Source organism: Nuphar pumila, chromosome 4 (assembly GCF_984573655.1).
Source record: "Nuphar pumila chromosome 4, dmNupPumi1.hap1.1, whole genome shotgun sequence".
Classification (NCBI taxonomy): Eukaryota; Viridiplantae; Streptophyta; class Magnoliopsida; order Nymphaeales; family Nymphaeaceae; genus Nuphar; species Nuphar pumila.
The window spans coordinates 15,031,245-15,046,595 of record NC_143252.1 but is presented as its reverse complement, the minus strand read 5'-3'; the positions used below and the strand labels follow the sequence as shown (position 1 = coordinate 15,046,595).

The window sequence follows — 15,351 nt, the reverse complement described above, 5'->3', positions numbered from 1 at the left end:
TCCAAACATGCCCTTGATGTCCAGTGAGCTTCTGAACCTACAACATGCACACACACATACTAGGGGAACTGCCAATCTTCGATTCCAGAAACCTATGTCTCACTAGGATGTGACCCTGCTGGCCATTGACCATCCAAGGTCCACTAATTATGGTTTGTGCATTCTTAATTAATTCACTTTATTTTACTGTTTTTAATAGGGGATGCTAAGAATCTTCACAATGCTGTTTCACTGAGCCAAACTTGGATATGCAGTTTTTTTTTAGAAACTGCCAGTCTACAAGCCAGAAATCCATATGGCACAATCCTGTTGACCATTGACAATCCAAGGTCCTCTAATCATGGTTGAGGCATTGTCTAGGTAGTTCCTTTCATGTTACTGTTTTAATATCATGTGGAGAAGTTATTAAACTTCTTGTTGTTTCACTGTGCAAATTTTTGGTACCAAGCTTCTGTTACGAACTCAAGTATATGCTTTGGTATGCCACTTATGGGCAAGAGAACACTTAGAGAATATGACCTCTTATGTGTCAACACATGAAAACACAAGAATGAGCCACTAAGGGCTGAGAACGCACATGAAAATAATGGATATTATTGGGGAATAATCCCTTTGAGAATACATACATAGAGAGAGGGGTGTCACCCCTTTATATACAAAGAAGCGGCTCTAGAGAGCCGTTGGGATCTACCCAACGGCTAGAAATCCTGCCGTTGGGTAGAGTACCAACGACTCTATCCTAATTCCCAAAAGCCCTCATGGCTGGGAATGTTTACATTATATAAAAAGAAAAGAACAAAAAATAAAGAAATAAAAATACATTAGTTCCAGATTTACATGTAAAAAGACTAAAATACCGCTAACATATGTACAGAAAAACATATGTAAACATATATGTTTACGTTAACAGCTTCTTGCTTCTTGTTTCCAATAATTTATAGCACTCAACTGATCTACCATATTTTAAAAGCTATTAGGATGTATAACCAGTACCCTCTTTAGGGGAAATTTGATCAGCACAGCCACAATTGGTAATTCAAATGCCTACATTCTACAGCAGGGTTTTACTAGGCAAATGTGTTTTTGATATCTTGTTTGTGCATGTGGAATCTAAATTGCTTTGCAGTTATTTTAGATTGCACGGATCCCACTATTCTGATGTTTGATTCACGTGTGTTTTCTTCTCTGGGACAACTGAATTTGTTGCTTGCGTATAAACACCTCTCACTAGGTCATGTGTATTGTGTAGGTTTCATTGCCTTTCTTTAGGTGTGCATTTTTATTTCTGATAGATGTGTTTCAGAATGATTTGGTTTCTTGACTCTCAGTTGATAATTTTCCTAATCTATTTTATTGTTTTCTGTGCCATCAAAATTTACTATTCCTTTTTTTTTGGCTCTTTTTTAAATGTTGATCAGAGGACTTTTTCTCGGGCAATTACAATCACATTTAGAACGGAAGATGAAGGCAATTCCTTCCATCTAGCATTTGAACAATGGAAGAATGTAGCTAGTGATGCAGACACTGGTATGTTGTTTGTTGCTAATATCTACCCAGTGTCATTTAAGTAAATATCAAGTCATTAGTTTGTCTCTAGGTGTTTTCTTTTCATTCTGTAATGCATTTGAACTCGCATGGAGCTAGTGCCACAACAGAAACAGTGTTCTGCATTGGGTTTTAAAGTAAACTGACTATTCAACTGTGAAGGCTACTGTGTTGAGAACAAGTTGGAATAAAGAAGTGAGCGATATCAGTATGTCAGTTTATCGTTGTATTGCCAACATATATAGAAAGTTCCAAATATCACATTTTAATATAATTGACTAACAAAAAGTATGCCACATTGAGTGATGCCAAAAGTATGTTGTGATTTTTATTTTCTACAATGAGTTTGTGTTTTATTGTGTGGTTATGGGATATTGCTTGAATAAATACCTTTATATAGAAGATGAATACATTTGCGGCGGTCTACTGCTATGATGTATTATCTATTTATTTATTCTTTGTGTTTGTTGTGGGGTGTGTGCATGTGGGTGTGTCGGTGTTAGGATGGTGTTGGGTAGTATTGAATTACTGTCTTGCTCATGCTGAGAGTATTTCTTGGTTCAGGATCGGAGGCAGAAAAAACACTGATTTCGGCCAACAGGAGCAAGTTTGATGATAAAATTGAGACATCGTCAGCTAAAATGTATTTCCATTATTATGGACAACTGCTGCACCAGCAAAACATGTTGCAAGATTATGTGAGAACAGGTTATATTATTCAACTGCATTTGATGCTTTCTTTCAGACCATGCCTTCTGTTTTCAAGAATTATTTGGACAGAAAATGCAGATTTTTGTTTTCATATTGGCACACTACTGAAATTCTAGATGATTCTTTTGTGCCTCTTTTTCATATACACCATTAGTTCTTTGTTTTGCTGTCATCCTTACTAGCATTTTTTCCTGTTTTAGGTACATATTATGCTGCAATAATTGAGAACCGTATAGATTTTCATGACCGAGTAGTGGTTGATGTTGGTGCTGGTAGTGGTATTCTCTCCCTGTTTGCTGCTCAGGCATGTTCTTGTTCTTGGTGTGCAAATCTAATGTGCAGAATATTGTTTTTTGGTGATATTTTGATTGCATGCATCTTTCTGTAGATTTGTAAGTTTGTTATGTTGTTTAGGCTGGAGCCAAGCATGTTTATGCTGTGGAGGCCTCTGATATGGTGGAATATGCACGCAAACTAATTTCTGGGAATCCATTACTGGAGCAGCGAATAACGGTTAATTTGGTTTACAGATTTTATATAAAACCACTTTTGAGTACATTCGTTGGCAATTTGTTTAATGGTGATGTCTGCTATTATTTAAGCATGTAGCCTCTTGTAAATTACAGGTAGTCAAAGGAAAAGTTGAAGAGGTGGAATTGCCCGAGAAAGCGGATATCCTAATCTCTGAACCTATGGGTATGCTTTATCCAATATGACTTGATGACTACATCAAAATACACGATGTTCTCATAGTGACTTAATCATCTACTTTATCCAAGTGAACTATTGTATATGCACTTCTCCCACTTCTTTTACAGACGTAAAGGTTGATGAATGCTTTTTGTTTAGTGGTACTTCAGAAGTCGGATGACACTTAAGTATGGAGATAACTGTTTTTTCAGATGATAGAATGTAAATGTTTCAAATGACTGAAAGGTATTGCAGCATGTTCATTTGTATTTCAGTTTCTCATGGTGATTGCTCTCTTCTTGGACGTGAGCATTCATAATCTCCTTTCCACTGCTTTACTTTCTCATGGTATCAAAACTTTCTAACTATGCTTGAATTGTTTTCTGTTCTTTTATGTTGTGAGAAATGTGAACTTTTCGGGGGGATTCAAGTTTCTGTCCCTTATTTCATCGCTATATGGCAAGTGGCACATACAATGCCTATTATATTGATTGTGCAGCAGTATTTAGGCCTATATTGCAAATTTGAACCAAACTCAATTAATTAAGGAGGATAGTTTCTGTGGCCACATCAGGGAGGGTTGGCAATCTATGGTAGTTCTTTCTTTTGGGTGGTTCAAAATGATGGCTTTAGAGTTGGTTCAGGAAAAAGAGAAAAAAAAAGAGCAGGCCACAGAGTTTATTTAGGTGAATTATAAAGGGTATTTTCAGTGTTTGTCTGTTCCTCTTTGTTTTTTATGTTTATAGGTGATGTACCCTCATCATAGAGCACCTCGGAGAATAACCACCATCATTGTGTCCTATGGATCCATTTTACTTCCACACACTGATGGTCGGCTGTTTCTGATAGTTGATGCTTTCTCTCTAGCATAAGGGGCTTTGCATCTCACAACACATGGTTGTCAATGCTCTATTAAACACTTTTTTGCATGTGTCATGCTACCAACTGATATACTTTTACATGGACGAAATTGATCTTACATCACCATTTGCTCACTTGTAAGGAACTTTAAATTCTTTCTTTTGGTAGTTTTTGAGCATGACTAATCATTTAGCTGGCAACCACAGCATTGTCTGCTATGGTGGATTCAATTGTTCTGGCAATATTCTTTTGCTTTCTGATTTGGTTTACAGTTAAGATGATTTGTAACAGGCACCTTATTACTCAATGAGAGGATGTTGGAGTCGTATGTGATAGCAAGAGATCGCTTTCTTGCACCAAATGGAAAAATGTTTCCAACGCTTGGCAGGTGAACTTTACTAATCTGTAAAAATCTCATGTTCTATTCAAATACTTTCTGCAATTAAGTGGCGGTCATCATACCTGCACCTACTCAGTCTCAGCTATATCTTGGAAGGGTAAAATTTTAGGATATTATAGTTTCTTGATAAATCTCTTGAAAATCTCAGCATTCATAAAACAAAAAATATAAAAAAATGCAAAATGAGGTAATAATAGGTTTTAGTTATTTTTATAAACATGTAAATAAAAATGGAAAAGTTTTTGAAATACAAGCGTAGGAATGAGGGAAAAATCATGTAAAATATAAAAAAACTGAAGGATTTCAATATCACAATAATATTAAGATATTTCAGTACATAAAGCATACATGCATGTGTCTATATGTTATACATATGTATGTATGTAAATATGTATTCCAGTAGCCAGAATATTGTGGGGTCTTGTAAGCGAGTATGCGGTGGTTGGAGTTTACACTTAGGTTTGACCAGTTTGGCCTATCATTTTACTATTTAACTTCGACATTGTTTTTCTTTGATAATTTTTATTGTACTTATTTCATGCTTGGTTATATTCCCTAGTGTGAGCTTGTAGCTTTCCTTTAGTTAGAGACCTTTTTTTTGTTGTTGATAAGTATTTATTTCATTTTGACCAGACTCTTTTCCTCTAAACACAGACTCAATATGGGTAAGAGTCATGAATGTGCAAATATTTTGAAAACTAAGATATGAAAACATGAGGTTTTTTAAGAGACATGAATGTGCAAATATTTTGAAAACAAAGATACGAAGATATGAGGGTTTTTATTTTTTAATTGACAAAATAGTTTTTTGATATTTTAATGTCAAAAATGTATTTTCTATTAAAAAATATTAAAATAATATTAAATGTTGTTGGACATGTCATACCGTGCCATGCAACATGTCTACTTGTGTAACGATCCCAACTTATTCTCGCAAAAAGTGATTTTTTTAAACAATTGCGAAAACAAAACCCAAGGATCCGGGTCTCATAGATTTATTATATACTAAACCACAACAGATAGTGCATTGAATCAACAAAGAAATAATAAACTTTATTAATCAATTGAATGAATGTCATATAAACAAAAATAATAAAATAGTCTATCATAAGGAGCCACTCTGTCAAGAACGCAGAAGATGTCATGCAAAACTCGCAGGCTCCATAAAGCTAATTACCCCATCATTGAGCTCCCAGTCCTGAAAAACATTTTTGAAAGACAGGGTAAGAACCAAAGTCTTTTGTACAGATTTCTCTAAAAATCCAAACAAAAAGTAAATAATATAAACCAATTTCATGCATAATTTCAGAGGAATATAACAACAATTTCCATAATCAACTTACCATTCAAGCACCTAATCAAATATCATGCAACAATTATCATGCAAAACAGAATAAACATGAATGTATGAACTAATGCAGAATAGTAAAGATGTATGATTCAATGCACATGCACGAATAACTTATTAGGTTATTTATTCGAGTTTCTTTTTATACATGTCCCTATTAAATGCACATAATTTTAGTTTTCACTTTTCCTTAAAACCCGTAGATACTCAAAACGGGTACAACATTCTCGAAGTCTAAATTAGGTTCCCAATTGTAGCTTTTCACTTTTCCTTAAAACTCGTAGATACTCAAAACGGGTACAACATTCTCGAAGTCTAAATTAGGTTTCCAATTGTAACTTAACACACAATTTCATTTTTATTACTGGGCTTCAAACTTGTTTCTCGATCGATATCAGGAATCCTTACTTTCCATCAGAACATTAGGAATCCTCACCTAATGTCGGGGCATCAATGAGAATCTTCAACCATTGACGTCACTTTCTTGGTATACCAATAACTACAGTTGAGTCAACAACACCATCTCTAAGCAAAGTGGCCAAAATCTCTCTAAAACCATGGTCGGGTGGTCAATCACCACATCGGGTTCAGGAGCAGAATCACACATGGAGTTTAAGTATCCTAAGGGTCCTTCATGATCGCTATCCAAGATTCCCACTGTGAAAGAGACTTCAAGGAAGAGATTAATTACACTGTTTGGTCTCTTTTACTATTTTAAAGAATTTTAAGTTCTTTGCAGAAGAACCGTTTTGCAAATCCACATGCAAAACCCAACTTGGGCCTTGGTCTGCCACATTTTTAACTGTGCAATTAATTTTGGAAAACCAATAATTTCTACAAAATAATTTTTGCAATGCATAAATGAATTCAACAACATTGGAGCGACACTTGCTCTTGGCTCCCATGACCTACAGTGGTTAACAAATTTCAGAATTTCCATGCTTATGATATGAACATTTGCAATATAATAATTGAATGCATAACATGCACTTTTAAACCCAAAACATGTGTATAGCACCCTGCAATCCATTTGATTCAAATCCGAACATAGTTGCACTGTTCAGAAAAATAATATACCAACACTGCCAATATAATTAAAATCCATGTGACACAAATCATGAAAATTGTCTCAGATTGCACAAAACTTACCATTCGACATATCTAATTGGAATACACATGTGCGGTCAATGTTAAATCCTATCATATTGCATATGCACAAACAATGCACAAATCTGGACAGCTTGTACACCCGCAAAGAGTGGGCAAAACTAATTTATATAAACATGTATTATCTTGCACAATGACATGCTGTCAATCAGCATGTCAATGCCACACTAAGGCAATCAACGGCATGCTGCCAGCAGCATGATGTTGCCGAGCAGCAGCATGTTGCTAACATGCTCAACAATGTGCTGTGAACAACACATTATGGCTGCACACATGTGCAGCTCGACTGCCCCTATCAGCTCCCCAAAAATGAGCTATATGCAGCCGAAAACAGTCCAACATAGTAATATATATCCAAGTTTGAGGACAAGCTCATGACAACATAAAATTAAAGTTTATGAGTAGTGTCAAATCAGTTTTTAGAAAGCGAATTCAAACTGATGACAGCCACACAGTAGTTTCCAAAACAAAATTTTATAAAGTGAATTCAAACTGATGACAATCACATAGTAGTGTCCAAAACAGAATTTTATCATGTGAATTCAAACTGATGACAGTCACGAAGTAGTGTCAAAACAGAATTTTGTAAAGTGAATTCAAATGTACTAATGACAGTCGGCCAAAAATCAGATTTGATAACCGTGGCTGAGAACACGAATCACTCATCAGGTTCTTGGAAAAAACAATGTACAAGGCCTTTTGTATCCTTACGGCCCCCCCATGACTACCATCTAAGGATCCCACATTTTCAGAGGGTAACCAAGGAAAAACAAATTATTATACTGTTTGGTCTCTTTTACCAATTTTAGTTCATTAAGGGTTCTTTACACACGAACAATTATACAAATCAACATGCATTACCAAATTTGGTCCTGTACCCTGTCAATTTCAACAATGTAATTAATTCAAAAGCAATATAAAACAGTTTTGCAATGCATTTAACACTTTTTATTTCAAGAGCAACAAGTGCACCTAGCCTTCAAAGGCCCATCAATGGTTCATATATAACCACTACACAATTTAATTAAATTTAAATGACATTGCAAATTTCGGTGAACCACAATCACACAGAGATATACCAATTAGTGTTTACGATACACAACATTAATGTATATTCATGGCAAATGAATGTACATTGAAACAAGCAAATCGGTTTTAACATGCCCACCGAAAATCCAAAACTTTGATAACCAATCCAATTCAGCATCTACTAGATTATGGCTTGACCAAATATCCAAGACGTCAGATTTAAAAATTTCTAAAAAAAATCAGATTTGAAGAAATCTGTACAGAGGTAACTGATTCAACATAACCAAAGGAATAATATATTTGTGCCTGTTAGAAACGTTGCATACAGACATTTTAAAACAAAATACACATCGTGGATTCAAACCAATGCGAAACACAAGTTCAATCACAACACATGCATCACTTCTGAATGTGTAATAAAAAATAGTTTTATAATCAGCAGTACCGATCCAATAGTAATCAAACCTAAACAAGAGATACATGTATATTTTTAGGGCCTGACATCACCTATAATGTTTGCTCAACCCAGACTTTAACAAATTAATCAAAAGTAAATCTAGTAAGCAACCTACAGAAATAAAATTTTTCAGTAGCATATATATATATATATATAGGCTGAAAAAATTATCTCGATCACAATTGTAATGAGTTCAGGAAACTGTCGTGAAACCCAAATCCAATACAGGCTGCGATCTTTCCCCAGCCTGCTGAAACCGAAAACTCTAGTAAGATAAGTTGGATTTTTCAGTTTTTTCACTTTCTTAATCCCATGTGGTTCGACCTTTGCTAAGCCCTTGTCCATTGAAATCAGAGAAGAACCCGTACCTTGTGCTGATTCACGAAAAACAAGGAAACACTAAAGAGGAAGAGACATTGCTGCAACCCTCTTCCTTGCTCGATGCTCTCTCTCTCTCTCTCAAAATCAATATTGAGAGAGCGGGCTGACACCTATCTTTATAACCCATACAGGACTCCTCAAAAAGGGATGTCCATATCAGAAAAAGAAAGTCTTTTATTTCCATAAGGAAATAAAAGTCTCTCCAAAACAAAACTCTTATATATTATATATATATATATATTATCTTACTAATATTAATATTATTTATTTTTAAAAGCTTATTCATCCTATTACAAATGGATCGTGGATCTTGGCCCAAAGGGTCCAAGATTCATATCGGGATCCAAGTTAACATCAGCCTCTAATATATGTATTACATATACTATATCAATCCAATTAGTGCAAATATATTTATTTTAAAAAATCATATTTATTAAATTTAAAATTAGGCACAATTCTACGAAATATTAATGTGGTCGTTAATTTGGTTGATCAGATCAGTTCTGTGATGCCTTATATTGCTTTCTTCTACAGGATACACCTGGCACCATTTAGCGATGAATATCTTTATATTGAAATTGCGAATAAGGTATGTGAGACATATATTGTTCAACCATTTGGGCTAATGTATCTACTGATTCTCACATACTAATGTGTTTTGATTGCTTTGGCATTTTGAGAGTTAATTTCTGCTTAGGTGAAACTAATGTCACCTTGAATCTTAACACTTTTCCTGTGTTGACGTGACATGACAGCCAGACACCATGACACATAATGGACTGACACAATCATCACCGTGTCTTTCACATTTCTAATGATCTTGATGCATTATTTTCTGTTTACTTAGTTTAGTATTGGTCACATGCTTTTTCAATTTTTAGATTGAATTTTATAATTTAATGTTTATTAATTATGCTGGCTTTGATTTTTTTTCCAAAATTTAGATTTAAGACTGTATTCATACTTTATTGCTTTAGTTTAAGATTTTTCAATGTGTGTGTGCTTGTGTTGACAAAAAACTCTGGTGTTGTGCCAATTTTGTCCATCATCTCTTGTACCTGTTTTCGTGTCTATGTGTTATAGGTCAAAAACTTAAGTTTAATAAAAGGTGCTACTTTGGCTTTCATTATGAAACTTGAATCATTAGCTTGAAAATAATGTTGTTATTGTTTGTGGATTGTGTTTTTGTCAAGTGCCAACATGCATTGCAGATGAAAGTTATAAATCTGATATAAACAAATCTCTCACTCAATGCCTTCTTTGTATTAACTTATCAGGTCACAATAAATTTAAGTGAAAAGCAGTGTGTTTATGGAATGAATGTGATGGTATCCAAACATAATCCAAGATAATTTGCACAATGTGTTGATAGTGGGATTCTGACCTGGTAGATATAGATGTTATAACCCAAATTTGAAGTGGATCAAGTGATGTTTGGGGCCTGGATCATATTTAATATCTTTTTTTTTAAGACGGCAAACAGAACATATTTATTATCGCATGATTCTGTTTCTGATCTGACCTGTCCCAGAATAATGTGTGTGCCAGCTTGACATGAATATTCTGCTCAAGGTAGTAAAGAATATACTCTGACTAAGTTAATACAAAGTAATATATTAAATGTAAGTTAAGATTTTCTACTCTTTCGACAAGTTCATCACAAACTTATGCCCCTAATAAATGTTAAATGGCAGGATGATTTCATGCATTATTTGCCACCGCCATAGACATTCTTGTAATTCCATGAAGAATGAAATACATATTTCTTAGCTGTACTTTAGAAATGCAAAATGTCTTAAAATTTAACATGTATTCTTTGTAAAATATCCATGTCTGATGACAGCCAATGCATCAAATCATCATGTCGTTTTAGACGTTGGGGATATAAATTTTGTGGTGTGAACATGTTAACCTCAATAGACATCCGTGGTCTCTCTCTCTCTCTCTATATATATATATAATGTTGGCTACAATAGTGGGCAAGGAACCCCCTAGTTGGAACTCATAGTAGGAAGTTGTTTTGACCAAATCTAACCCCATGAATGTGTTCAGCATGGTCAAAATAGTAGGAATCGACTTTTGGATCATATTTTTTTCACATAAAAATACAATTTTATGAAGGTTGAAAATTTGATACATTGTAGGCAGTTGATTTTTTCAACCCCTGCAAAATCTTACATATATGGTGGAATAACATGATCTAAGCACCAATTTCTACTAACCCATACATGTTGATCACATCTGGAGGATCAGATGTGCAAAAAACATTAAAAAATTTATAGTTTTTACTAGGGATTCCTTACCCACGAGTATCCAATATTATCCCATATGTATGTATATATATATTTCAAAAGCCTAAGATTAGAACACCTAAAAAATGAAAAATATTAAATTAAATAGTACGCCACACCATATAACATTGTAAATAAAGCATCAGCCATTGATTATTCACTTCAAAAGCATAACAAAGCTTAACAAATATCAAGTAAACAATATGAAGAAAAGTCTCTCAACTCTCCTATTAATCACTTTCGTGGAATTAAATAATTAAAGTAATTAAAATAACAGATTTTTCCTATAATATTTTCCTTTTGTCGTTCTCTTATATTTTGGTCTTATATATTCTTGATAATAAGCTAAGATAATCTTTTCTATTCGCATTTGAATAGGGTGAGAATAGGACCTTAAGTTGAAATTAAGCCAAAAGGAATTTTCTGAATTTTTTGGGAAAAATGCCAAATCATAGTCATATCTTACAATATGGTCCACTGATGAGACAACCCTTTTTTTCTGGTGCAAGGGCTGTACCTTATTGTGCATATGATACGGCAATGTATTGTATCATATCATCCAATATGATGCGGCTTTTATAACATTGATGGTGACATGCTTTTGAAGAGTGAGTGCCTTATTTAGAGAATTTGTCCCATTTATGGGATAATCTTGAAATGTCACTGCCTTAAATAGATAATGAACTGATCTAATCTGGAAGAAGCATCTTTCTTCCAAAACCTGTTCGACTTGGCCTAGTTTTAGGATTGAAAGTTCTGAACCAAGTTGTGCCTTTTCTAGTCAGACTCAGTATTGATCATATCGGTCCATCCTCGAAAAAAAAGTATCGATTATACCAATCCAAATCCTATTTGAATTAAGTTGGCGGGGCCAATTATGAGGCTGGTGATCAACAGTCACCGCAGAACAATATGGGTTAGATGGATTCACTTTGCATGGAGCATGGGATAATATTGCTTCTTTGAGTATGTAGAACATAGTGAAGTTTCGTAAACACCATTTGTGTTATCAGGCTTCTATGTATTGGAAAATAAATAATACTGCAGAATATGGTTTGGATACGACTACATTATGTATAACATGGGATGATGCTAGTCTATTTGAATTGGACAATGTGTGGCTTGTTATGTTGATTATATTTGTATTTAATTAATAATTACACTTCCATGTATGATGTATCATGAAAGAAATTAAACTTTGACCACTTGTTGGCATCAAAATCAAGATTTTTAGATGTGCCTGTTTGTGGAAATATCTAGACAAATGTGAGTCTTTTCTTTTTGGTTATTTGTTATGAATATAAATGTTTTTGTTGGTTATTAGGTAGGTTTGTTTTTTCCTAGTGTTTTTGTCTAAGAACATTGCTCGTTTATGGGGTGAAGTATTTTTGTTTGTCAATCATAAGTTCTGCTCTTTGTAACTGATTACACTTTTAATCTTTTATCCATGTTCTTCCAGGCCCTCTTTTGGCAACAGACTAATTACTATGGCGTTGACCTTACTCCCTTGTATGGGTCTTCATTCAAGGGATACTTTGCTCAGGTTGCTGCTATTACTTGCTTTTATTTTGCTTCTCTAACATTTCAATTAACGGTTGTTTCAGTTTAATTATGTAAGATAGTGTTACTATATTGAATTCCTTAAATATCTTATTGCTTAGCAAACTTTTGCTTTTGTTGTGATTGGAGCAACTCAAAGGATCTTGATGAATCAATATACCAATTCATTTGTTGTGTAACAATTGGTTTTCTACCACCCTTACCATGCAGTCAAGCAAGTCTTACTGTGGTGCCGCTCAAAGAAATTTAATTTATGAAGCATGAATATGGATATCAGAGAGGCGTTGACATATAGGACTGGTAAATGAACCGAACATGGGTCGTTTGGGATCGGGTCATTTACAGCCACATAGTATTTGGTTTCAGCTTATATGGCTCATGCAAGCTGACCGAGCTCAGCTCGTATGGACCAAGCCAAATGATCCGAGCCAGAGCTGGTCACCTAAATAAAAGAGCATTTTTATTAAATGTCCATAGTGAGAATAGAATCCTTGACCTGTCGGATGTAAGTATGTCCATCCAACTGGTTGAGATATCATGCTTCTTTAAACATATATAATACACATTCTATGTATGCTATCTAAATGAGCTGAGCTAAGACGAACACCCCTTGTTTGTGCTCAAATTGGCTACCTATAACGAACGAGCTCAAGCTCAGCTTGCGATCCAAATGAAACACCTTTTTTGCCCTTTTCCATTTGTCTTTTTTTTCTTTTATTTTCCTTGCCTTTTTTGTTCCTTTTTTCTTCTTCATCCTCTTGGCCCCTCCACTCTCTTCTTCTTCCTTTTCTGTTCTTCACATGTATTGTTTTTCTGACCCCCCCCCCCCCCCCCCCCCCACACACACACACACACACACGTAGGGACCCTATTTACTACAGCAGCTTGTAGGTACCAATGCCTTTTTTCTTCATTTTTTTCATTGTTTTGGTTGTTTTTCATGAAACTAATCTTAGAATGTGATCTACATTTTTTCCTTAGTGGAATTTGGATCAGATCATCCAATTATGTCAAAAGGCTTAAAAAATCAATGGCCTACAATGTTCAATACTCTGAGTCATAAAATCATGTTTTTACATTGAAAAAACACGATTCAAAAGCTGATCCCCACTATTTTGGACATGTTAAATCAATTTATGAGGTCATCAAAACAACCAGAGCCATAGAGATCTAGAGGCATTTGTAATAAACATTACACACACACACATATCTATGGTTGTGTGTGTGTTTCATGTTCAATGTTATGCACGTTTCCAAATTTTGTGATTGGTTACACTGAATTGCACAAGTAGACTTCATTCATAGTAACAATCATATGCTTGTTATTAAATTTAACTATTTATTATAATATTTATAATTTTATTGATGTTTTGTTCTTTTGGTCCTGACTAGGCTTAGCCCTTTTAGGGGTCTTCCATGTAGGCCCCAACTAGCACTTTTGAGAACTAAGGTGGTTGTGTATGTTACACACACATATACTATATTTACTGTAAATGAGAAATTTTGCTAAAATATTTAAAGAAAAATGTTTAAAGAACTAAGCTGACCCCAATTGTTTTGGGATGAAGGCGTAGTTGTTGTTGTTGTTGTATATACAATGTGTATGACATATCATATAGTATTATCTGTGTGGCAAGCTGGCAGCACCCAAAAGCACCCAACACCAGCACTTGGAAGTACCAGTGTCAACATTGGGGTGTTTTGAAGTACCAATCTAACATAGTTTGGTATCCAGCATTAAAAATATACGATCCTTCAAAATGAGTATAGAAACCACAGAATAGGAAACAAAAGAGCATCAAAAGATAAAATTTATAGAAATCCAACAGGAAGAAAAGAGGATCAAAAGATAAAATTGCATAACATCAAAATAGCAAGAAGGCAATGTACAATAATGAAAGAAGATGCTCTTTTTGAGGCATTTTTGGTCAAAACCCTCAAATTGAAGAAGATTATGCTATTGCCACTGATGAGTTGACTAACAATGTACTTGTTGACTGATGGATGTCAATAGGTCTGGAAAATGAACCAAGAAGCTCGCGACTCTGCCGAGGAAGAGGAAGAAAAAAAGAAGCTGGAGGGGCTAGAGGAGGAACTATGTAGTCGAAGGTGCCGACTAGGTGCCTAGTCGGGTTACTCAACAGGAAAACTTACAGGCTTGGAAGTTCGTAGGCGGTACCTTTAAAAGATGCCAATTTTTCTAACTAGGTGCCGATTAGGGTGCCTAGTCAGTAACTAAGCTGCCCTCGCCTAGGAGTGAGGGTAATCTAGACATATTTATTTATTTTTTCTAAATCATATGAAGTGGGGTTTAGGGATTTATGACCTCCCTACCTTTTTTGCCCTCTCTCTCTCTCTCTCTCTCTCCTCCCTGCTGATTCTTCCTCTTCTCTTCTCCTTCGCCCTATCTCACAGGGATTCGGCTAGGAGGGTGCCGCACCCGCGTCGACGCGACTCGACGCGGGTGCCGCACCGGGTGCGGTCAACCCGATCCTGGGTGCGTTGACCGCACCCAGGATCATTAAGGTCCATTTTTTTTAAAAAAAAATTGCCCAAATGGGCTTCTCGATTTTTTTTAAAAAAAAATTATGCTGAGTCAGCTGCTGACAGTCTGTCAGCTGCTGTGCTGACAGCTGCTGCAGCTGTCAGCAGCAGCTGCTGCAGCTGTCAGCTGCTGACAGCTGCAGCAGCTGTCTGTCAGCTGCTGACAGCAGCTGACAGTTGCAAAATAAAAAAAAACCCCTATTCCCCGACCCCCTATATATATATTACATTTTTGCCCCTGCCGCACCCCCGCAGCCGGGTTTTTTGGAAGTGCCGAATCCCCGCACCCGCACCCGCACCCATGTGACATAGCCTTCGCCTCTTCTTCCTCCCCTCCGCTCCTTCTCTCTCCTCCTTCTCTTCTTCT

At 35.5% G+C, this 15,351-nt stretch overlaps 1 protein-coding gene across 2 annotated transcripts in view; it reads left to right on the top strand.

The window, feature by feature from the left end:
* LOC149839470 (putative histone-arginine methyltransferase CARM1) overlaps positions 1–15,351 on the top strand; it is a 73,002-nt gene that overhangs the window by 32,229 nt on the left and 25,422 nt on the right. For both annotated transcript variants that reach the window (XR_016431326.1, XM_090002562.1), the window contains exons 3-10: positions 1,419–1,527; positions 2,110–2,253; positions 2,457–2,560; positions 2,671–2,769; positions 2,883–2,952; positions 4,099–4,195; positions 9,124–9,178; positions 12,340–12,423. Coding sequence is in view for 1 of the 2 variants with exons in the window: in XM_090002562.1 (XP_089858688.1) it covers positions 1,419–1,527; positions 2,110–2,253; positions 2,457–2,560; positions 2,671–2,769; positions 2,883–2,952; positions 4,099–4,195; positions 9,124–9,178; positions 12,340–12,423 (762 nt within the window). In the remaining variant the exon portion in view is untranslated. The remainder of the gene's footprint in view (positions 1–1,418; positions 1,528–2,109; positions 2,254–2,456; positions 2,561–2,670; positions 2,770–2,882; positions 2,953–4,098; positions 4,196–9,123; positions 9,179–12,339; positions 12,424–15,351) is intronic.